A 24,420-nucleotide genomic window follows, 5' to 3' on the forward strand; every position below is an offset into this window, starting at 1 on the left:
CTGAGCAACAAAAGCATTGTGCCTTTGACTTGACGCGGCACCACGAGGAAATCAGGGATACAAAACTTGTTACGTATATCCGGTGGAGAACAATGACTCGGTGCGCGAAGGCCTACTGATGATTGATATTAGTCTTTATGAGATCACATGATCCTTTTGACTAGTGAGTTCAAGCGAACCAATTTCTAAAGACAAGATAGGACCAAAGATCTACGAAAAGAGTGAGAGATCTCTTTTGCTTCTCAGACCACGCCCCGGTCTAGCATGAATGATGTGCCTTCAGTGTTGTGTAGCCCTACATCCGTGTGCCTCTGTCCCCTCCCAGGTAAGAAGTATTTCCCACTGCAGCTAAGTTACTGGCTGTGGTTCCTAAGATACGAACACTGCATAAATCACTGATTGTGAACAGAAGACTTTTGCACGTTTCCAATTTCACCGCAGGGTTGGTGTCTGGGCTTCTTTTATGTACATATCTAACGATGATAAAAGTTACAGTAGCAGAATCGCCGGCTGGGAGGCGAAATGGCTGAAACATGCATATCTACCAGATAATTGGAATCTCGAGCGAAGAATTTCAAGGACATTTTGTGGATGCAGGGTAAATGTAATAGTAAGGCTTTAATTGATAATTATCACCAAAGAGTGACGGCCCCGCCCTCGAGAGCTGTAGTGCGTACTAATGTCATCATCAATGTGCCCACTTGCACTTTTTCCGAGCGCAGCTAGATATACCGCAGCACCATCATCTTTCTATACTTCAACGTTCATTTCGTAAAGGCTCGATGATCGAAAAACTGATATACAGTTCCTTGGATGAACTAAAATCGGAAATAGTCGCATAACGTTATGTGCTGCTCTTCCAATCACAATGAAATTGTAGCAATATATACACTAAAAAGAAAGGCAAAATATTGGTCCGTATCTGACGATATGTATTGACTCATTGAGCAGAGCACGTATTCCAGATTCACTATATCAGTCGAACCATTGCCAATTGACCAGGAAAGTTTCAACACCAAGCGGATGCTGGATCTTATGGCTGTTGGGCAGGATGATAGACCAATGCCGCTGTATATGCATACTGCTAAGCGCATACTACGCAATATGCGCATGATTCAACAAGAGTCCGGAGCCGGATTTGATTACCAAACTTTTAAAGGAGAATTCTTTCAGCTAGTCTAACACCCTCTCAATTAGACTCCCTCAGCCAGCGGCTTGAGGCACTAGAGAGCTTTATGCCCCCTAGCCAGTATGCTAATACCGGCGGAAAGGACAAAAAGGCCCGTCTGAGAGGCTCGGACTGGACAGCGAAGGTAAGTTGCACGCCTTATCACAAGGTCGTAGTATACTAATTGCTGAACCAGGGGCGCCAATTGGCAATTGTCGATTTATCCAGTCCATGTATATCGTCTGATACAGGATATTCCTTATTCAGAAGTTGCGTTGGCCTGTCTCTAGAGCAGTACACAAGAGTCGGAAGGATAGTGGCCTTGGATGAAGCCCACAAGGTTTGAATTCCCCACGGATCCTAGGAAGATACCTGGGTATCTCACGTATTATTCCCGTACATGAACAGCTCCATTGAAGCTTGCGGATTCACAGACACTCTTTTGTCTGCAGTACGACTTCAACGGCATCTTGGGGTTCGCATGATAATCTCAACGCAAGAACAAACAATTTCCACATCTTTGCTTGATTTTTGCTCAGTAACTATTGTGCACCGAATTACATCGCCAGAATGGCTGCGCTCTTTGTAGAAACATTTAGCAGGAGCTTCGCAAGGTCCATTTAGTGCACAGACAGAATCACAAGCTGATGAGACATCTGCGAAGCCGCCCTCTCTTTTCAATCAGGTCGTCGGACTCTCCGTAGGAGAGGCTCTTGTATTTGCCCCAAGTGCCATTATTGGGGCTACAGTGCAGGACGGCCAGTTGAATTTCACTCACTTAGATCATGGCAGTATGCTTGTTAATATCCGGCAAAGACTAACATCAGATGGCGGTAGAAGCGTTCTGTCTCTGTAGCCCGTCTTCACGGGCACGGACTTCTAAGGAACACATTACTCGACGCCATAGCTGCGTTTTCTGTGTTTTCTTTTGTTTTGTAGGGGGAGAGGCTTTCTTCATCTATCCTCCGCATGCAAAATAGATTTAAGGTGTACACGAAGACAATGACTACCCACATTTAGAGACCTCGGACCGTCCCGGGCGGAATCCAATTAAGAATCGAAGTAGGATTTCATTCAATCGTGTTACACCTTATAACATGCCAGCTCAATGAGATTCATCTAGCAAACGCTTGTATTTCCCTTTTAAATCCAAACTTATTACATCAAAGAACGTATGTCAAGTCGTACAATAATTCTCATTATCCCTTGTGCTGCACCTGCTAGTTGATTTCAGCGTACGGATTATCTCTTTTCCCTGGGTCTCTCGAAAACCAGATCATAGGAGTCCAGCAATAGCTTCTAAGATTTATACTTTAATCATGCAGACATCTTTCAAGCTTTGTGTTGTTTAGGGATACTCAATTGTGTCCCGCAGCGAGGGAGATGTGTATGTAGCACCGGATTTAAGATCATTACTAACGCTGCTATGACCTCAAAGCTCTTCCAAGGTTTCTGGGAAGAGTACTAATGTCGTCTTCTGATCTACAACTGGCTCATCTGTTCTGAAAGGTTATCTATGTTAGCCTTACGTGTGGAACACGTCTTTAGATCAGATATCGCATGTCGTGGATAGAGCGGCCCCCTTTAGATAACTTTAAAACACTTGACGTTTTCTTGGCAGTCACTGGGTGCACAGTGGAAATCTTAGTCGCTTGGAAGGATAAAAGGAGGCCTTTAGACTCCATATCGCTTGTGATAGTGTCATTATGGTTCTCCAAGCCCTCAGAGATAAGTCAGGAAGGTGACCATCCGCTTTAAACCGCACTAGACAATTCATGTGGGCAAAATCAAAGTTGAACATACGCTGATAAGACTCTGGTATATGAATACATTTGCCCCACGTTGTGTATGTCTCTAGAATGTATGTCTAAGCCCTTAAATATTTTAGATGATTTTGTTCGGCGAGTTCTCCCTTCTATTAAAAAAAGAGTGTACTTCTAATAACCTCAACCATTACTCTAAATGCATAACTTTCGTCACACGCGAATCTCGATAAATTCTCAAGTGTACTGCTATAGGCCATAATATCAAAATCCTCAATAGGAAATGTCGGTTTATCCATTAAAGTAGCTGGAATTATCGGCTCAAGTGGGTAGATGGAGTATCTTGCCAAATTTATATCGTCAAAATAGACATCAGAGTCCGCACGCAGCTGAGTTGGTTTATGAAGTAGCGTCCATGCAGGAGGCTTCTCTACAGAAGGCACTCGTTTAGTAGTGTTATTGTATATTTATGAGGAAGGCCTTCACCTGGAATAACGATCTTGCATTATCCGTCATTGACCCAGTTATAGGAAGCCAAATACTGCGTATTGGTGATATGAAGAGGAGAAAGGATTTCCGGTTTACAATCTAGAAGATCATGGAGCTGAATTGTTGCAAGAACCTCACCCAGTGGCGACGACGGGATTGGAGAATCTGGTAACCTGGCATTTTTGCCACCTCTCCACCCCCCCCCCCCATGAATCTGCTTTGGGCCGTATAGTTGCACCGGGCTTCACTCGGAGTTCCGTTGTGTAGGCAACTAAGCCAAGTCCGTCCCTTCTGTATGCCTCACTCATCAGAGAAACACAGATGTTCGTCGAAGTTACATTGGCAAAGGATTTTCTCCACATTGAATTAAATGTAATAGAGACGGTGAAACTTTCGCCAGCTCTAATTTCTACATGGATTAACTGTTTCTAAAGGAGATGGTTGATAAAACTACAGCGTACCGCTTAATAGAGCTAATTATGATGGCCAAACTGGTTTGCTGGCTTCCCGAAGGATGTTACCTTGAGAGTAGTTGAGAAGATCGACAAAATCGCTAAACGTACCTTCGGTCGGGTTTAAAAGCCTACGAGCGTTAGAGTCGCAGGCCTTCACGAGCGAATATAACCTACCTGCTATCTGCAGTAGCTATAGTGTTATTTCTTATCTCTAGATTAAATATGAGTTCTAATATCCCCTCCCCAAATGTTCTTACGAGCAGATTCAGTCCTTTACCGAGCTTTCGTCTCTACTTTATAAGACGCAATGTGTACCTAAAATGACTGCAATTAACTGTAACCCCCGGGAAATACTTATATACCATTTGTTTAGCCACGCGTGCATCCTCTCGGTGTATGGGGTTTCCGCGGCTTTATCTGGGCCCGCTCTGGACAATCAAATCCGAAGCCTCACGAGCTAAAAGTAGCCGGCGTGGTATACAGGTTCCTACTAAACGAAAGAGTATCATAACTACTATGTACAACTTTTGAGCAGTTCGAGAATGTGGTATTACCGAGAAAACTGGCCGCCCGCAACTTCCTTATTAAGGGCGAAGATTAACTGTAGCCGTCCTTCCATCGAAAGCCCACCCTCGAATAAGGATGAATGGTCGATGTTTTCGGCCCTTTCATTGTATGCGATCCTACTATCCTGTTCTACATAAATGGCAGAGTTCTAAATTCTATAGTAGTGGTTGTAGTGAGAAACGGCGGTTCGGTGTCGCGGAGGTTCCAAAAAGTAGGTAACTATGCTAAATCATACATGCAGAGGCTTCTAGGTCCTTCTCCATTACGAAAATGGAGGTGGCTTGCAGGACATGAGGGTAAGCGGGGTATCTCGGCAGAAAACTAGGTCCCCAAGTCCCCCGTTGCCTATTTTGTGGTTTCTGATCCCTTGTTTGAGAAACAGCCGACGGAGCTACTAAGAAAGCGAAAGCGTACATAAGACTAGAGCATCATGTCTTCTCACCAAGTTGTTAAGGATTACTACAAAGTGCTCGAACTTCCACGAACGGCAGACATTAGCAGCATCAAATCAAGTTACAGGCGCCTGGCAAGGATTCAACATCCTGATAAGAACTCCAGCTCTACAGCTACTTCTCAGTTCCAGTTGGCATGCATATCCCTCTACGCCTATAGTCCCATCATCGGCTAACAATACAATTAGCTTCAACAAGCATATTCAACTCTGGTCGACCCTACTAGCCGCAGTATCTACGACGCTAGTTATCTGTTTACCAATTCCCCCAACGCCACATCGCCTCAGGCAAATCAATCGACGAACACAGCCCAGAAGGACAGAAATGAGGCGAGACAAAGAATCATAGCTTTAGGTAGAAAAATTCAACAGCTTAATGATCAGCTGCGCAGGCAAGAAGCTGATTTGCATCGCGCGCGGACATACTTGGTGGGACTACATCGCGAGATGAGTGGCCTACAGCAGGAAATCAAGGACATCGAAAGGGAACAATCTGAAAATGCGACATGGCTGGGGTATTTTGCTTCACTTTTGCAGGGACACCTGCAAACGGAAGTGGAGAGGTTTGATAGAGAATATCATCGGCTTCAGAAGATAGCAGCAAGGAGCATCAAGAATGGTATGATTCAGCGACAGACCCTTCTTGTTGAAGGCCAGGAAAATGCCATCAGATGTACCCAGAGAAGTATCGCATCAGCTGAGGCCGAAGTTCAGAAGGAGAAGGATAGAGAAAAACGAGAAGAACAAGAGAAGATGAGGATGGAAGAAGAGCGACTTCGTCAGGAGGCCAATAGAAAGATGGCGGAGAAGCTTAGGAAACAACACGAAAGGCAGGCCCAACAAGCACGCTGGCGACATGGTAAATCTAGTGAGGAGCAGGAAGTCAAGGAATCGCACAAGTCAAGTCAGGGCGAACGAAAGCGGAATCGTCCTACTGAAGCAACGTGCCATCATCAGGGATGGTGGAGCCGAGTTGATGGTCGCAGCTCTTGCAGTTACTGCTTGATCGTTACTCGAAAATTCGCATTCCGGTGTCCTGGTTGTACCAAGCTGGCGTGTGCCTCATGCAGGGATTTGTTGAAAGGAAGAGGAGCTGGGCCAAACCCTTTTGGCAAAGGTTCATGCCACCGCAACCCGCGTTATTCATATTGTACCTCGGATTTTGGGGAAGATTTGTATTATCATTAATTGACATGAATAATATGTAATTTGAAATATAGAAAGGAGGTATTATTGAGATATTGTGCAGCTTTTACAAAAGAAATTCACTGATGTTTGATTCCAAAGGACAGCTGAAGACGCCAAAGCCTTCGGATCTTAAGATCTATGTCTCGGATGCCTTCAATTCGGCTATTCATGCTCCCCAAAACGCGTTAAACATTAGACGTTAGTAATACCTTCTCGCATATGTTTACTTGAGTAAAAGAACCAAATACTTTCAACACGATGCTGAAAACTCAGTCAACTCTCTTATGTCTTAAAGAATGATGCACAATTATATAATATGCAAAAATCGTGCCAGAAGCTGCGAGGGCGCATGTTAGGAGGCAGTGCCTCCTCACTGTGACTAAACCTCATGCCTGTGGGACTGGCGGTGTAAACCCCTCACTTATAGGCGATGGGATCATTTCTTAACATATAGACAGAATGATTCTGGCACAATCGATAACATTTCTTAGGGTAAAGCTTCGAAATGTCACCTACTTTGAAGGCCCAAACGAAAAACTCTACAGCAATACTAAAGAATCTCGAGGTGGCAATAAAAGAGACGCTTCAGTTAAGTAACCTGTTGAATTCTTTCGGTGATCTACAAAATGACAACAAGAGATTGCAGCAACAGCTTGAGATGGCAGAGGCTTCTAACAAGCAGAAAGACCAGCAACTGCAAGAGCATGGAAAAGAAATTAGCAGCATGTTTGAGAACTTTGAAAAAAGATTTCACAAGTGGTCAAAGATGGAGGAAGTTTTGAAGAACCAAATCCAAGACATACAAGAAGAATCAGATAAGAAAACGCGAAGCAATCAGGAAGCGCTTTCCAAGAAATGTCGAGAGTACGATGCAGATCTGAATCAGCTTCAGAGGCAATTAGATGACCAAACAACCCTCGCATCGGGGCTCAAGTCTCGCCTTGAGAAGACAGAGAACTGCTTACGACACTTCAAAGGTGATATTGGGGTAGGAGAACTTAGGCCAGCCTTGTATGATGTATGCTGGTCAAGACGTGGGCCCCGCTGATATTCACGCAGCGTTCAGGAATTGAGAACCTTGGAAAGCTCACTCCACACATTGTGTGCGAAGTTTTTCACAGATTCACCTTTGCATGTACATCAAGTGAGTGCATGGGCTTAAGAAGCAGGTAAATAATTGTCGTTAACGTGATTATAGGGCGACAATCGTATGGTCGTTCATCGACCTAGAAACTTCCATCGTGCCTCTCGATTAGCCTCATTTCTTGTTTCCTCAGTCTACCCGCGCCCATTGGTGGCTCAAGCAATAATTGCAGAACATTTGTCTACTTTGATCTTCAGTCCGCTATACATGGCCTCACCAGTATCCCGTATAAGCATGGGAGAGGCTATCCAGAGGTCCGACGAGATTCAATCGCAACAAAAAGCTATTCTCCGGAGCCTTTTCTTCAAAACATTTTTTGCAGAGGAGAAGAGATTGCAGGATGACATTGTCGGGTCAGTGTCCCTTGATGTGATGGAGGAATTGGAGCCACTACTGTCTCGCAAAGGAGGAGATGCCTTTCGAGAAGAGCTCGAGGCTTTCCTCCGGTCAGCCGTTTGCCTGTGGGATGCAGTGCGAGGATGTACGCAGTGGATTATGTCCACATATAACTCAAACATGTTTTGTGATAGCTGGCGCTTCTACAGCAATACCGATCAAACGATCGCGCCCTCCACTTCTGGCCCCGCAGCAATGGTTTTATTTCCTCATATTTATTGTGAAGGCGGGGAAAAACCGCTTTACCCTGGTCTATTGTGGATTAAAGATAGCGACTCTCGACCTCAGTTTTTCGATGACAACGACTCCTCTCGTTGCCAATCAGAGGGTCCGAACGGTATAGTTGGGACGGCAGCAAAGGCTAATGAATTTGAAGAGAATTCAAAATCTTTTGGTACAGGACGATTGTCCCCAGAGCGAAAAGGTAGAAGTCCAGTCAGTGGAAACTCAGCGGCGAAAAGCCGGGACGCGAAACCCATTTCACGGAAGAGTCGGTTTCATGGCAAATCAGGGGATTGAACTCGTGTTTGCTGACTTCGTTACACCGAAGGAGGGAGGGAGGCGTTGCAAAATTGGCAAGGCGAGGGAATATACACAAAGACGGGTTTGGTTTCAGAGACTATGATGATATTGATTTCTTGGTGAATTATTGAATACGCTTTTCAACATATAGTATACTTTCGCGCTCGTGGTTTACCTCTAGCAGAGAAATTAATAGTTAGCCCATCTGCATTGATTAATCAATCAAAGATGTCATCGCTGTCATTACCGCTTGGTGGATGACATTTACCATCGTTATCACAATTATAATGGGTCCTGGATTTAGACCTGCCAGAAGTGTAGCAGGTTACTTGTGCTCCAATGAGCTATGCCAGATTTATCTAAACTAATGGCCAGGGTCACTAGCGACTGCATTCCAGTCACATATAGGTAGATGCACCGGAATATCTGGGCGGTGTTGCTGATCGTACAAAATGGCTGTATAATATATCTGAGTTGTTGCACCTAAAATGCTAAGGTCCAAGTAAGACCAACAAGGAGGCAAATCCGATGGGTCGAATAATCCAGAAAAAGAAGGCCATTCGTGGTACGTAGCACTCCACCTTAGCGGCCCTTGTTAGCGAGCCTTATATCAATTGGGGTATTGCGGTCGTTATCCGCCGTAATTACCGAAAACAGGAAAGATCGTCGAGGTACTTTTCAATTAGCAACATCCGACAGAATTCCCTCTTTGTCCGTGAATGTGTTAAGACAACTGACAGGTCAAAGTGCACATACAGCTGATTAGAGTAGAAAATGAGTTCATGTGTCCTCTTCCGAATGCAAGCCCTGTGGGACCTGACGTTTCTTTCTTGACCGACCTCTGGAGACCCACATGAGTGACATTCGTTCTTACACAGAGACAGTAACGTAGTCAAGGAAATAACAGGATCATGAAACAGTTGAACATCGACGTTAGTGGTATTAAAACCATGGTCTACCATAGGCAATACAGGAGCCCCATTAGTGGTGACCGTGATCACAAAGGAGCTGGGTAGGCCAGTCACTTCAGATGAAGAAGTGACACGAATTCACGTTTGACCTCGGAGTTCGTCAACATGCAGCCAAGCATACAGCTGGTAGTTGTAGAGCTCCCCACCTTCTGAACACCGCGCATAGCCATGCATAAGTGAATGCACTCCACGATGACCCCGACACCCTTGGGCTTCAGCTCGTTGAATACGGCCGTGGCAACCTCTTTGGTCAGTCGTTCTTGAACCTGAAGCCTGCGAGAAAACATCTCAGCCAAACGGGCCATTTTGGAGAGACCTAGGATGCGACCATCTGGGATGTATCCTATATGCATCTGCCGTGTACGGTCAGTATCATTCTCTCACATTTGATCTAAAATTCAATGTACCTTTCCAGTGAAGGGGACCAAATGATGTTCGCAATGAGAGAAGATATCGATATCTTTCACGATAATAAGTTCGCTGTGGTCCTCATGGAAGACCGCCCCATTAATTAAGTCCTGAATATTCTCGGAATATCCTTTGGTAAAATATAGCATTGCTTTGGCATATCTCTCTGGCGTCGCACGTAGGCCTCTCGCTCTGGATTTTCCCCAATACACTCAAAGATTGTTCTTACAGCTTCTGCAAGCTTCCTGACACTTTCGCTTTGTTCTGTGGATGTTGATGCGGAGACCTGTTGTGTTTCGCGGCATAATCGATGAGAATCGGTTGAGGACACCCCGTCTGCTAGCTGATCATCGTAAGACAGGGAGCGGGTGGATTGCTGGCAGCTATTCATAATTAGAGATCTTAGTAGCAGCTGATCCTTTAGACATACAGTGGACTGTGCATCTCACGAGCTTCTTTGGTGCTCTGGCCCAATTTGTTGGAGATGGAGTCAGTGGTTGGCGCCTGAAGCAGGTTCGAATCATTAACAGGATTGCATGAGCACGTTGTGCACATTGATACTTCCAGACTGGTGCGCAGAAGGGTAGTGATTTGGATAAAGAGAGCTCGAAGTTCCATATAAATGTCGGAGACACCTGTGTTCAACATATATCACAAGGAGGTTCTGGATTCAAGTCGGAAGGTGAAAGCAGTAACGTCTGACCCTTGGCCTGACTAGCATTAAATATACCTCAAATGCAAGAGTGATGGTTAGTCACATGCATTAGCACTGGGCCTAGTCAGTCAACCATGACTTGAGGTGCCACGTATCAATCACCCCGCTTCAACTATCTTGCTCAGCTGACAGGGAGACTAAACTCGAGGTTGTTAAGTAGGAGTTCACCATGAGAAATGAAACTTATTTATCCATATCTCTTAACATCGCTACACCATTAACAAAATGACCAGCATCGAAACACTCAAATCCGTTCTGAGGCAGAAGGCCATGGCGGCCGCAGCATCCACGCATCCATTATCAGACGAAGCGTACAAAAATGGGTTCGAGATAATAGTTCAGGGATCGGGATGGAGCATCTATCAGGACTTTATCATCCCTCAGTTATCAAGGTTGCTGACGCCCCTCCTCAATTCGAGGGATTGTATATCAGTGCTAGAAATTGGCCCTGGGCCCAAGAGTATACTTGGACGCCTTCCCCATCTTCTCAGACAAAAGATCGGAACGTACACCGCATTCGAACCTAACGATCTCTTTTCTACCGCGTTGGAAAAGTGGCTTTTTTCCAATTCAGGTACAGAGCTGCCCTTTCCACGCTTGAAAAGCTCTGTCAACATTCATCGAGTGCCGTTTTCCATACATGGTAAAACGATGACGGATAAATCCAGTGATACACCTCGGGCTGGTGAAAAGTACGACCTAATTCTATTCTGTCACAGCATGTACGGCTTGAATCCCAAAGTGAACTTCATCGAAGAAGCACTGGAGATGCTCGCTGAACATTCTGAGGGCGCAATGGCGGTGGTCTTTCATCGCGATCGGCCAGATTTTGGCAGATTAGTATGTCATCGGACAGCTCTATTTCCCATAGGGGAGATCTCCGTGCCCGATGACGACAATGTACTGGACACTTTGGCTTCGTTCGTTGCAGGATTTACCTTGCATGACGGAGAGGAATTTAAGGCAACCAGGATGGAGTGGCGTGAAGTATGCCGAACCTTGGGCCGACGCCCAGCCAATCTTTCAGAGCAGCTTTTTTTCAGCTCACCCCAATCGATGGTAGCCTTCACCAAGCATTCGAAGTCGCTCCCAGAGCTGACTGCTCAAATTCCCTTTGTGGAGAGCATGCGAGTAAAAAACTGGGAAGCTCGCCTCCACTGTCCCGCAGCGATCGTTAAACCGACGGGGATTCGACAGGTCCAAGATTGTGTTCGATGGGCTCTTGAGCATCGAACTAGCCTCACTGTCGTTGGTGGTGGCCACAGCGGCCACTGCCTACAACCCAATATTGTGGCGGTCGATATGTCTTATTTTGATCAGATTCATATTCTTCACGCGAGCAACAACGAAGCTGGGACTAATCCGGATCGTACGCCGCTTGTCGTCGCTGAAGCGGGCTGCAAGGCAGGCGATATTGTCCGTAAGACTATGGGAGCCGGCGTGACCGTGCCTTTAGGTGCCCGCCCAAGTACCGGCGCGGGGCTGTGGCTGCAAGGTGGCATTGGTCACCTGGCTAGAATCTATGGACTCACATGCGATGCCATTGTCGGTGTCATTGCTGTCAGTCTTCGATCAGGTCTGGTCCTCTGCATCGGCGATGTACCCGGTGAACACCGCCCGATGGATGCTGTCCATCCGGAAAACCAGTCCGACCTTTTATGGGCGACAAAGGGCGCTGGGACGAACATTGGCATAATAATCAGCGTGGCCTTCAAAGCCTTTCCAGCTCCGACGTACATGGTTCGAGAATGGAGTGTTCCGCTGATGGATTTTCAGCATGCACAGCATGAAATGAGCGCTTTTGACCAAGCGCTGGCGGGGCAGCTGCCAGAGAATTGCTCAGCAGATGCATATATCTACTGGGAAGATGGCCGGATGCACCTTGGAGTGACGGTGTTTGAATGCTCAATACCTGGACGTGACGTGGAGCCTCTTTCACATGTTTCTCTTCCTATAGGCCCCACGTCCGGAACAGAACATACTCTGAGGGTTATGGATGGTGTGGAAGTTTTTGACGCCGAGATGTATATGTCCAGAATGCATGGCGGGCATGGTGGTAACAAGACCTCGTCGTTCAAGCGCTGTTTATTTTTGAACAGCATTTCATCGCCAAAGATTTTCGCGACATTAGTACGAGCTATTGAGAGTCGTCCGTCCCCATTCTGCTACCTTCATTTGCTTCATGGTGGTAAGGCGGTCAACAACGTGGCACCTGATATGACCGCTTTCGGGTGTCGCGGTTGGGACTATGCATGTATCGTGACAGGCGTGTGGTCTCTAAACGACGATACCGTGATAAATTCCGGAGATGTCGTGCAGTGGGTATACCGAGTGGCTGCGGACTTATTACCCCTGAGTTGTGGGGTATATGGCGCAGATTTGGGGCCCGACCCAAGAGACGTGACACTGGCGGCTAAGGCATTTGGACCGAATCTGCAGCGCCTAGCCTACCTCAAACATACCACCGATCCATCCGATGTCCTGACTTATACGTGTCCGCTGCCAGAAGTGCCAGCAGCACAGAAGCTCATTATTCTGGTCACTGGTGAAAACGGAGCCGGAAAAGACTTCTGTGAAAACATCTGGGTTTCTGTATTCACCGAGAATATTCAGAGAAGTGTTGTGGCACGCGCTGTAAGCATTAGCGATGCGACCAAGCGAGAATATGCCGTAGCCACCGGTGCCAATCTGGAGCGTCTGCTTCAAGATCGAGCTTACAAAGAGCAACATCGATCCAAGTTAACGCGGTTCTATGAAGACCAGGTCCGACAACGGCCGCATCTTCCCGAGGAGCATTTTCTTGATGTGGTCCACGAGGCTACAGATGTCGATGTTCTTATAATCACAGGCATGAGAGATGAAGCTCCAGTTGCAGCCATGTCGCATCTAGTGCCTACCACTAGAGTCCTGGAGGTACATGTCAGGACAACTGACAGCATCCGAGAGGGCCGACGGCAGGGTCTCACTGATGATGATACTTCAAATTCGACTCCCTTGAGACACTGCCCAACCTTTGTATTCGAAAATCATCAAACTGGAGGGGAGGGGGCAAGAAGGTTTGCGGAGAGCAGATTGCTTCCATTCCTTCGCGAAGACTTTCAGTGGCTCGCCCAGATTGTTCGTTGTGTGCCCAACTTTCCGCGCCCAGGTGTCGAGTTCCGGCATGTCTTGAGCATCGCCGAGCAACCTGGTGGGCTGGCTCTGTGCACCTCTTTGCTGCAGTCTTCTTTCGCAGGGGACTGGAATAAAGTTAATACCATCACCTCTTGCGAGGCTGGGGGGTTCATATTTGCTTCACCACTTGCTTCAAAAGTTAACATCCCTTTCACGCCAATCCGTGAAGCAGAAAAACTACCTCCACCCACCATAATAGTCCCTATCTCTGCCTCGCATATATCTGCCTCTGCATCGGGATCTCAGTCTGCCAGAGTAAGACACATTGGGATTTGCGAGGGTGCAATCCAGAGGGGTGGGTTAATCGTGGTTGTAGACGACATACTCGCCACTGGGAACACGCTTCATGCTGTTTTACGGCTTCTTAAGGAAGCTAACATTTGTTTGACTCATGTCAAAGTCATGGTGGTCGTTGAATTTCCTGTTCATCGTGGCCGACAACTGCTGCAGGAGCGCGGTTTTGGCAAAGTGCATATACAAAGCCTCCTAACTTTCGATGGTGTTTAAGGAATGAGGGATGCGATAATAGTAGGATTCAAGAGACCATATTGTCAATTCTTCGTACCTTTGATGGGGAGACAAATTAAATGACCCTTACGATCCGCGATACGGTAGTGTATAACCAACAATCAAGTTCATCAATATCTTGTTTGCCTACGCCACATTCGAGAGAGTTTCGTAGATCTTTGTAAAGCCACACGCTAGAGTAGCTCGCGTCCACCCGACAATCATCATAGCAATCTGTTTGGCCACCAGGCTATGTTGGGACAGGTGGAAGTCATCAAGAATGATCCTAATAAGGTTTGATAAATCAAGCTTTTGACCATGGATCGAACGCCGAAGATTCTCTAGCGGACGTTGGCCATCTTGCACGGCACGCAAGTTTGAAAGGCGTGGAAGAGCTTTGCCTAGGCTACCACAAAGCACTGGCCACTCAATTCGGGAGATGATCGCATTGCCAGGTATCGATCGGTAGACAAGCAATTCTGTGTCAAAAAGATGGTTTGTTGGCTCACCAACTAACTCACGTAAATCATTACAAGGCATCACGTTGTAAGGGCCTAAGATCCAAGCGTCTATTATGATGACCTCAATGCCCTCACTTCCTAGAGCTTGTAATCGTAACGCATAATTGAGTGACTTGAATTGTGTGCGCCTCAGCATGCCCTTGGCGTAAGGTTAGACGCATGAATTTCCAAAGAATGTCGCAGGCTCCATACCGGCCAAGCATGAGAATCAACCCCGTCCTTCACGCTACAGGGGATCTCGAAATCCCTCTGTGGCCGCGGAACTGACTAAGCAATTACTTCATCACCTTGCTTAACCGATTAAGCAATCGATCAATATTGATCGTACGATTATAGAGCTTGAATCGTATGATCAAGCTCTTTTATTGCATATCTGAAGCCCCTGAAATTGCATAAATATGGCTTCTTTTTGCAATAGATTAGAATAATCAAGACCTTCAATCGTTTCATATGATCATAACGTATTTCACTAGCGAGCGCCGCACACCACCGAGCGCCGCACCTCATCAAAACTTTACGCGTTTTATTGCTTTACACAATTCAACTACTCACCATGCCTCCAAAAGCGCGTCAAAATCGAAAAGAATCAATTGAGCAAGATGGCAGAGCCCAACTGGCAGTTTCTGCTTTAAAGAAGCAGCAAATTCACAGTATTCGTGAAGCAGCGCGCGTCTATAATGTCCCGGAAAGAACTCTGCGGCGACGACTTAATGGAACAACTTCACGCTCGGAAACACGCGCCAACAGTCATAAATTAACTCAAAATGAAGAGGAATCGCTTTTACGATGGATTTTATCGCTAGATCGACGTGGAGCGCCTCCTACGCCATCAAATACACGAGAAATGGCTAATATTCTTCTTGCTGCCCGCGGTTCTGCATCTATTCAATCAGTCGGAGTGAACTGGGTTACCAAGCTTGTTAAACGTCGCCCTGAAGTTAAATCCTGCTTTTCTCAACGATATGATTATCGACGCGCCAAATGCGAAGACCCTAAAGTGATTAAAGAGTGGTTTGACCGCGTACAAATCACTATAATGCAACATGGGATCGCACAGGAGGATATCTATAATTTCGACGAAACTGGCTTCGCTATGGGCCTAGTCAATGCTCGAGTGATTACTAGAGCTGATTACTATGGCAAAGCGCGTGTTGTACAGCCAGGTAATCGGGAATGGGTTACTTCGATTGAATGCATCAATTCAACTGGCTGGGAGCTTTCTCCATGTATTATCTTCAAAGGGAAGGTCCATATAGAAGGCTGGTATCAACTTTTTGAGCTCCCACCTGATAGCAGGCTTGAAGTTAGTCCTAATGGATGGACTTCTAATGAGATAGGCCTTCGCTGGCTTAAAGATCTCTTTATTCCTGCTATTACTGCCCGTACGACTGGGAAATACCGCCTTCTAGTTATGGACGGCTATGGCAGCCATCTTTCGTCTCAATTCAATTAAATCTGCAGTGAGAATAATATTATTCTTATCTGCATGCCTCCGCATTCTTCCAATAAACTTCAGCCTTTAGATGTAGGCTGTTTTCGCGGCCTAAAAGATGCGTATGGCAATTTTGTAAAACAAAAGATATATTTAGGAATCAGCCATATCGACAAGCTTGATTTCTTAAAGATCTTTCAAAAAGCTCGCAAGCTCGCTTTTACAACAGAGACTATTCAGCATAGCTTTGCAGCTACTGGCCTAGTTCCATACGATCCAGCGAGAGTTCTTAGCAAGTTAGACGTTCAACTAAAGACTCCTACACCACCAGGCAGTCGATCAACTAATTCAGCGCCTAAAACACCTTATACAACTAGACAGCTGGAGAAGCAAGCATCTGCAGCAAGGAGACTACTTAGGGAACGCACCCACAGCCCTCTACCTTTGCTAGAAGCGCGATTAGACAAGATTATTAAAGGTCATGAATTGACTCTTAATGAGCTTGTTTTCTCACGAGAAGAAGTTCGCAAACACCGCGCCGAAAATGAATGAAGAGGTCAAAAACGCAAGCTATCTAATAGACAGTTAACTATTACAGAGGGCTCATCACTTCAGGAAGGACCAGATCGATTCCAGGGCGAGAATGAGGCTAATAAAGGACAAGATACGCTTCCTATAGATCCAGCACTTTTAGGAGTTGGACCGCGCGTACGAGCGCCACCGCAGTGTTCTAATTGTCATGTTCGGGGACATACTAGAGTTAGATGTCCTAAACCACTTAGTAATTAATGTTTAGATAGAAATGCAATTGTTTGGTTGATAAAGCCTCTAGTATTTGGCCCGCCGGCAGGAATTGAGCGAAGGTGCGGCGCTCGGTGGTGTGCGGCGCTCGCTAGTGAAATACGTTATAAGCTCGGCGTATTAATCAGCTCTTTGCCAAGACCATTTCTGCCACACCCTCTAACCTAACACATGACGATTGTTTTCTAGCCCCACTACCAAGAAGTTAGCCGGGAAGTTATAGAGAGCTACCCGCTTGCAAATGACGAAGGCTGTAAATTTCGTATTAATTTATGCACCTATGTATTCGGCTTATGAATCTACATAATGCCACCGGTATAGTAACTACAAGATGTTGCGGAATAGTTACGTAACCCATGTATTAAGGCAGACAGCGGTGCATAACCACGGGAGATATCCATCGAAGAGCATGGAACCCCCCACCCCGGCACCGTAGATCTCGGAGCCAAGGAAGCTCTTATTCCTGGTTCCTCGCAGATGTGCCATGTGGCATCAACTTCCCCTTTCTGGCATCCACATATCTCTGCCTTGCAACTCGTACGGTCGATAGATGACAGTACATTTCCTATTGTCTGATGTGACAGAATAAGACAGTTGTGTTATTCAGAATCTTCCTTCGCCCGCGGCTGTTGTTTGCTAACTGTTGTTCGCCGGTGAGCAACAGCTGCTGAGGCAGCGTAGGGTGCGAGATTTGACCAGATATTGCTAACGACAGGAGTCTCGATCACTGAAAGAGATGAGCTCGAACTTGTTTAGCCCTGAAAATGCTGATGGTGCTTACCAATACGAGTCGTGGCGATGGGATGAGTCGCCACAGTATGCGCCAACCCCAGGAAACTTCGGTCGTACCCCCTCCTCGCCGTCAAATCTAAGCCTTATCAACGCCAATTCTCCGTCCCTCTTTGAGTACCCCGCTCCTCAAACAAGCGCCTTCCGCACAGATAAACTGCCGCTCCTTCAATACGGAGACTGGGTTGAAGGAAAGGCTTATGATGAGGACCCACCAACCTGTATTCACTATTGGATTGAGTGGAAGGTTACTCTCTAACACAAAGACCGTGATAAGGGATACAGAACAAGATCTGGTTCTTGCCCCTGGGTTTTATTGGAGGCTGTTCCTCCAACCAAAATTGAGAGAGAAGCTATGCCTCAAATATCCACACAAAAAGATTGCATTGGACGACACATCCATTGTGGTGACAGTTCCTCGGCGTGACAAACTTACTCGACAGTTTGATAAGACAGATATTGACTGGCCTGGTATTGAGAAACAGCTTCTCAAATGGGGTTATCACTTTCTTGCCGGCAAGAAATTGAAACTTATGATATCGTTCAACTATATAGAAGAAAACCAAGGCTCTACAGCCAGACGCAAGGCGACTGACAAACGAGGCACTTCTTCTGCCACCCAGGGTATGCTTCAAGATCTTGATCGGGAGGTCAACACGGAGGAGGAACTAACTGGAGAGCCTGCGGCCTGGAGGCATGTCTATATGGTAATGCGCTGTCCCGGGTCGTGTGAGTTAGGGCCGCACTGTTGGCAGGTTCCTTACGGAAAGAAACATTATAAACTGTACAGAGACGAACTTTTGAGCCTGGTCAAATATGTGAAGGGTGGGAAGAGATTAGAGTCCCATGAAGACGTGGCTCTAGGTGATGGGTTGGACTTAGACCAGATCGACGAATTAAGTGATCCCGAATACTTCAAGAATCGGGGAGTAAAATGGGGTATTGCTCGTCGATTCGTCGGGGATATTAGATACTGGGCAGGCAACTTTTATTATTCTGTGGATGGTGGGGAGTCAGATTGATATAATAGACAACCGGGTTGCCAATAGTCACTCTCCATAGTCTATCTTCCTGTATGTGTGGTACGGCCGAGGAATGCTATATATAATCATCTATCAGCACACCTGCATGCCGAAAATGGTCTTCAGCACTCTGCACCCTTGAACCAACAACTCCATCACACCACTCGAGAAAAGCGTCAAATCCTTGACCTGGATTTTTTTCGTACTCATACCACCTTCGCTTGATGAATTGCTTGAGTTCAGCGAAGAACTCCTCAATAGGGTTAAGATCTGAAGAGTAGGGTGGTAGGTAAAGCAGCTTAACTCCCGCATTCAGGCACATCTGATTAACGCGCTCTGTACGGTGGAAGGATGCATTATCCATGATAATTACGGATCTCGGTTCCGGCCATCGGTTGCAGTGGTGGAGAAGCTGCTCGATGAAATTCTCAAACATATTGGCATCAGTTGAGCCTTGAAAGACTCGAGATAAGAGAACACCTTTCTGAGTATAGGCAGGCAGTATCTGATAACGTTGATCACGGTGGAATTAAGAGATCTGAATCGGTGTTACACCAAGAGGGGACCAGCCAGTTCGCCGAAACCCTACCCTCTTATCACAGCCTGACTCATCCACGTAAACCAGCTGGTATGACGAATAAGGGGATAGACTATGCAGGTAAAAGTCTCGGAGATCTGCGTTTTGTTTCTTAGCTCTTTGTCGAGCTGCCTTGTTCGACCGTCCAATTGAGGCAAGTGTCTTGCTTAGACTCTGTTTGGTTACGTGCTTTTCGAAATCATCGTATATAATAATCACTAATTGATCCAAGTATAGAGTTGGTTTTTCCTTCAAGCGTTCTAACACAGTTTCAAGCATCGATGGAGTGATACTTCGAGGGCGTCCGACGCCGTTCCGGGGGGTTCTGACATTGCCAAATGTCTGCAGGTTCTGACGGATATATGTTACAGCTTGCTTGCTATAACCAGCGGCAAAGGCGATCTCGGCTCTCTTTGACGACCTGTTCTCGATCATATGCTGAATCTGTTCGAGCTGTGGGGCTTTCAGATTTGCCGGCATTTTTGATTAATGTGGGATATAGCTCTGTGGTAGGGAGTGCAATCTACTATGTGGTGTTTACAAAACGAAGCTCGTGATCATCAGCACGGCCCGATAATGACTCCGGAAGTGAAATTACGTTGTGTCACGTGCAACGAACTTCCTGTGGAAGCATACTGCCTACGGGCACCGCCCGCCCCTGGGGTCAACCTCGCTTAGTCATCATATTCATTTCAGCAGAACCTTCGGGCACCCTTGAATGGTCAAGTATCTTGGTTCCCACACTTCCTGCCCCAGCACTGCTGAACCGATCGTGGCTCGCCCTGTTTGGACGATGTTGTCGGTGGCATCGCTGTCCAACTCCACCCCTCCCGGGAGACTAGGCTTCTCCGCTCCGAGCCTAACCCTGGCGGGGATGGGCGCTGGTACAGTAGTCACCCAACTTGGTAAACCACCAGAGGTGATAAGTTTGGACTTCTCTTATCTCGATCTTAAACTTTAAGGGATCCGCACTAACAGTTAGATGTGAGGCTTTTTATTAGTTAACTACTAATTTCGACTGGGTTTCACCGTCGAATGTTCATTCAAGTTTCAAGGAGTCATGACCTAGGAACGCTAGCTAGAGAAAAAGCAAACAAGTATGGGGCGTTAAACTGGCCTCTCTGCAGCCAATGGCTGGCTGAAGACTGCTGCCTCTAATAATTTTTCCGAAAATAGTCAGATGAACTATGGTCCCTTCCCCTCTCGCTGTCCAATTCAGTTTTCCAGCGAACTTCCCTACGCATCCTTGCGACCAAGTCTCACCACAAAGCAGTTCCACCGGTTTAACTATGGATACTCCTGCCAATTCTATCCACAATAAGAGGCATAGTCTGTTCAGATGCTTAAAGACTGTCTTCAGAGGGCGGAAAAAAGATAAAGATACGCGTCTTACTGTCCTAAAACCAAGCACTCCAAACGTCAGCGCGGATCCAGACGCAAAGAATGGCCCTGCAAACTCCAAAAATGACATTATCGAAACCAACGACCTTGACGAAAAGGACTTTTGGCAGATGGCGTACGATGAGTTAACAGAGAGTGACCAGAACAATCTAGCAACATTTCTCCCGGCAACCGCAACCAAGCCTCAGGACGCTAGTGATACACGAACGAAAGAGATATTGGACGAGGTAGTTAAAACAGTAGAGACACAGTACAGAGAGAAGGGGAGAAAGAATGGTATTCGGGCCACAGCCCACAAATTATTAAACTCGACGCTGTCTTTTCAAGATGTTGTCAGTAATATTGCGAAATTTGATCCGACAAGGTACGCTTCCAGTGCTTGGGCGATAGTCTCTCTTGGATTAACGGTACGGTCCTTGCACAAACGAAGCCAGACAATCAGCTAATGACTTAGATGGCTAAGAATCACGCAGACCTCCAGGGGGCTCTATTTAACTCGTCGAGATACCTGGCGGATTTGCTGACTCGTTGTGCGTTCATCGAAGAACAGTTTTATGAGGGTGGAGATCTTGTTATAGTGAATGTCGAAAAAGAACGATCGATCGTCCGGGTGTATGTGGCAATATTGCGATATTCTGCCGAAATACAGAGAGTTCGACAGTTCAACAAGGGAGAAGACATCGTGGCGAGTATAACGGCTATAACAAGCCAGCCACTCACGCAGCTCAAGACCTCGATCAAGGAAGAAGAGACCCACCTGCATCACTGGCTGGTCCTGGACCAGCACCTGCACCGAAAAAAGGAGGCAGATGCTATTCTGACTCACCTCGATAAATTGATGGTGGATTTCCAAAAAATGCGCGATGCAGTTGATATGTTAAATCTCCCTTTCGCCAAGGGTGCATTTTTTGACTCGTTCGAGGACCAGCATGAGGATGAATGCCTTGCTGGAACGCGAACGGAATTACTTCAGCAGATGCAGGACTGGGGGAGGTCCAGTGAGAGGTCTAGTGGGAAACACATTTTCTGGCTGAGCGGAATGGCAGGCACTGGAAAGTCCACTATTGCGAGAACGGTAGCTCGATCGTTCAACGAGGATGGCATTCTCGGAGCGAGTTTCTTTTTTAGAAGAGGCGAAGGAGATCGGGGCTCGGCCGCAAAGTTTTTCCCCACGATTGTGAAGCAACTGGCAGTCCATATTCCTGGAATGATTACTGGCATGCGAAAGGCCATCGAGGAAGATCCTGCAATTCCGGGTAAATCACTTAAAGAGCAGTTTAATAAGCTCATGTTGCAGCCATTGCTCGCCGTGGATGAGGGACAATTAAATGCTTCTACGGTGGTTGTCATCGACGCCCTAGATGAGTGCGAGCGGGAGGAAGACATCGAGATCATCCTCGACCTTTTACCCAAGGTTGAGACGGCAACAAAGACAGCAATCCGATTCTTCTTGACCAGCCGGCCGGAGTCACCCATCCGTTTTGGATTTGATCAGATCGATCAGAGCAACTACCAGAACACCATCCTGCAGAACTTGGATGATAATGTGATAAAGCATGATATCACTCTATATCTTGAAGAAGAATTCTCTAAAATATTGCAGAAGCGCCAGCATGATCTCCCCCCTGACTGGCCTGGAGAGGAAAGAATCGAAGCCTTAGCAATGATGGCTTGTCCGCTCTTTATCTTTGCAGCCACAATGTGTCGTTTCGTGGCGGATAGGCGTTTTGACCCGGATGAGCGGCTTCGGGAGTTTTCTACTAATTCTACAGGATCAAAGATGGATGACACATACCGACCAGTTCTGAACCAACTCCTTGTCAAGGACGCTACGGACAGGACTAAGCTGATTGAAAAGTTTCAGAGAATCATTGGTGTAATCATTTTTCTTGCCAATCCGCTCTCATTGAGCTCTCTTGCGGAGCTGCTTGGAACACCGGAACGCTATATCAGTATTCATTTGGACTTATTCCATTCAGTCCTGTCTATACCCAGCGATTCAAAACTACCTATACGGACCCTGCATTTGTCCTTCCATGATTATCTGGTGGATGATCGTACAAAAGACGAAGAGGCCACGTCTCGATTCTGGGTGGATAAAAAGGAGAAGCACAAGCTTATAGCCTGCCAATGTCTTGCTGTCATGGGCCGTTATCTCAGAAAGAATATTTGCGATCTGCCAAGCCATGGGACCAGTCGAACAGAGATAGACCATGATGCTATGGCAAGATTTCTCCCGCCTGCTCTGCAGTACGCCTGTCGTTATTGGGTTTACCATCTCGCCCAAAGTTCAGCATCAGCCGATACTATTGACCAAGTGCTCATCTTCCTCAAAGAGCACTTTCTTCATTGGCTGGAGTCAATGAGCATTTTGGGGATGATACCCGAGGCTATAGTTGCAGTAAATTCATTGCTCCAGCTGACAAAAGTGAGTGTCAAACTAGCTTGTGGCAGCCGACCCACTAACACTAGTGGAAACTCTAGGATATACACAGTAATGAGATACATGTTTTCCTCGGAGATGCCCGCAGATTTATGCTAAAGTTTGCACACATTCTTGATACGGCACCACTGCAGCTGTACAGCGCTGGCCTGATTTTCGCACCATATAAATCGTTGATCAGAGAGAACTTTGAAAAAGAACTCCCTGCTTGGTTATGCAAAGGCCCAAAAGTGGAAGAGTATTGGAATCCAGAAATGCAAACGCTTGAGGGCCATTCTGGCCCTGTTGAGTCGGTCACCTTCTCCGGCGATAGCCAGCTTCTTGCATCGGGCTCTTATGATCACACTATTAAGCTGTGGGATCCCGCCACGGGCGCTCTCAAGCATACGCTCGAGGGCCATTCTAGCTGGGTTCGGTCGGTTACCTTCTCCGGCGATGGCCAGCTTCTCGCATCGGGCTCTATTGATCACATTATCAAGCTGTGGGATCCCGCCACGGGCACTCTCAAGTATACGCTCGAGGGCCATTCTAGCCGGGTTGAGTCGGTCGCCTTCTCCGGCGATAGTCAGCTTCTCGCATCGGGCTCTAATGATAACACTATCAAGCTGTGGGATCCCGCCACGGGCGCTCTTAAGTATACGCTCGAGGGCCATTCTGGCCGGGTTGAGTCGATCGCCTTTTCCGGCGATGGCCAGCTCCTCGCATCGGGCTCTAATGATAACACTATTAAGCTGTGAGATCCCGCCACGGGCGCTCTCGAGCATACGCTCGAGGGCCATTCTGGCCGGGTTGAGTCGGTCGCCTTCTCCGGCGATGGCCAGCTTCTTGCATCGGGCTCTAATGATAACAATATCAAGCTGTGGGATCCCGCCACGGGCGCTCTCAAGCATACGCTCGAGGGCCATTCTGATTGGGTTCAATCGGTTACCTTCTCCGGCGATGGCCAGCTTCTTGCATCGGGCTCTAATGATAACAATATCAAGCTATGGGATCCTGCCATGGGCGCTCTTAAGTATACAATCGAGGGCCATTCTAGCTGGGTTCGGTCGGTTACCTTCTCCGGCGATGGCCAGCTCCTCGCATCGGGCTCTGATGATAACACGATTAAGCTATGGGATCCCGCCACGGGCGCTCTCAAGTATACGCTCGAGGGCCATTCTAATTGGGTTGAGTCGATCGCCTTTTCCGGCGATGGCCAGCTTCTTGCATCAGACTCTGATGATCACATTATCAAATTGTGGAATCCCGTCACGGACACTCTCAAGTATACGCTCGAGGGCCATTCTAGCCTAGTTTGATCGGTCGCCTTCTCCAGCGATGGCCAGCTTCTCGTATCGGGCTCTGCTGATCACATTATCAAGCTGTGGGATCCTGCCACAGACGCTCTTAAGTATACGTTCGAGGGCCATTCTAGCTGGGTTCGGTCGGTTACCTTCTCCGGCGATGGCCAGCTCCTCGCATCGGGCTCTGATGATAACACGATCAAGCTATGGGATCCTGCCACGGGCGCTCTCAA

At 47.0% G+C, this 24,420-nt stretch overlaps 5 protein-coding genes across 5 annotated transcripts; 4 read left to right on the top strand and 1 right to left on the bottom strand.

Annotated features, from left to right (window-relative positions):
* Positions 1-4,794: 4,794 nt before the first annotated feature.
* On the top strand, positions 4,795-6,921 carry LDX57_013073 (uncharacterized protein). The gene is made up of 2 exons (XM_046094826.1): positions 4,795-5,028; positions 5,083-6,921. The coding sequence occupies exons 1-2, from the start codon at positions 4,873-4,875 to the stop codon at positions 6,079-6,081; spliced, it is 1,155 nt and encodes a 384-aa protein (XP_045949822.1). The 5' UTR covers positions 4,795-4,872; the 3' UTR covers positions 6,082-6,921.
* Positions 6,922-9,164: 2,243 nt separating this feature from the next.
* LDX57_012110 (uncharacterized protein) lies at positions 9,165-9,419 on the bottom strand (the record flags this gene model as incomplete). Its single annotated transcript, XM_046093844.1, has 1 exon — positions 9,165-9,419. The coding sequence occupies one exon, from the start codon at positions 9,417-9,419 to the stop codon at positions 9,165-9,167; it is 255 nt and encodes an 84-aa protein (XP_045949823.1).
* Positions 9,420-11,293: 1,874 nt separating this feature from the next.
* Positions 11,294-13,918, top strand: LDX57_012111 (uncharacterized protein; the record flags this gene model as incomplete). Its single annotated transcript, XM_046093845.1, has 1 exon — positions 11,294-13,918. The coding sequence occupies one exon, from the start codon at positions 11,294-11,296 to the stop codon at positions 13,916-13,918; it is 2,625 nt and encodes an 874-aa protein (XP_045949824.1).
* A 6,997-nt stretch (positions 13,919-20,915) lies between these two features.
* On the top strand, positions 20,916-23,641 carry LDX57_012112 (NACHT and WD repeat domain-containing protein; the record flags this gene model as incomplete). The annotated part of the gene is made up of 2 exons (XM_046093846.1): positions 20,916-22,889; positions 22,946-23,641. 2 exons carry the CDS (start codon positions 20,916-20,918, stop codon positions 23,639-23,641), a joined length of 2,670 nt encoding a protein of 889 aa, XP_045949825.1.
* Positions 23,642-23,902: 261 nt separating this feature from the next.
* LDX57_012113 (WD40 repeat domain-containing protein) lies at positions 23,903-24,202 on the top strand (the record flags this gene model as incomplete). Its single annotated transcript, XM_046093847.1, has 1 exon — positions 23,903-24,202. One exon carries the CDS (start codon positions 23,903-23,905, stop codon positions 24,200-24,202), a length of 300 nt encoding a protein of 99 aa, XP_045949826.1.
* Positions 24,203-24,420: the final 218 nt, after the last annotated feature.

This window comes from Aspergillus melleus (assembly GCF_016097325.1).
Source record: "Aspergillus melleus strain CBS 546.65 chromosome Unknown contig7, whole genome shotgun sequence".
Classification (NCBI taxonomy): Eukaryota; Fungi; Ascomycota; class Eurotiomycetes; order Eurotiales; family Aspergillaceae; genus Aspergillus; species Aspergillus melleus.

Excerpts from the sequence above, each read along its gene's own strand:
- LDX57_013073 (XM_046094826.1), top strand. The coding sequence starts at position 4,873 with ATGTCTTCTCACCAAGTTGTTAAGGATTACTACAAAGTGCTCGAACTT. Across the intron at positions 5,029-5,082 it reads CTACTTCTCAGTTCCAGTTG|CTTCAACAAGCATATTCAAC; the intron begins GCATGCATATCC and ends CAATACAATTAG.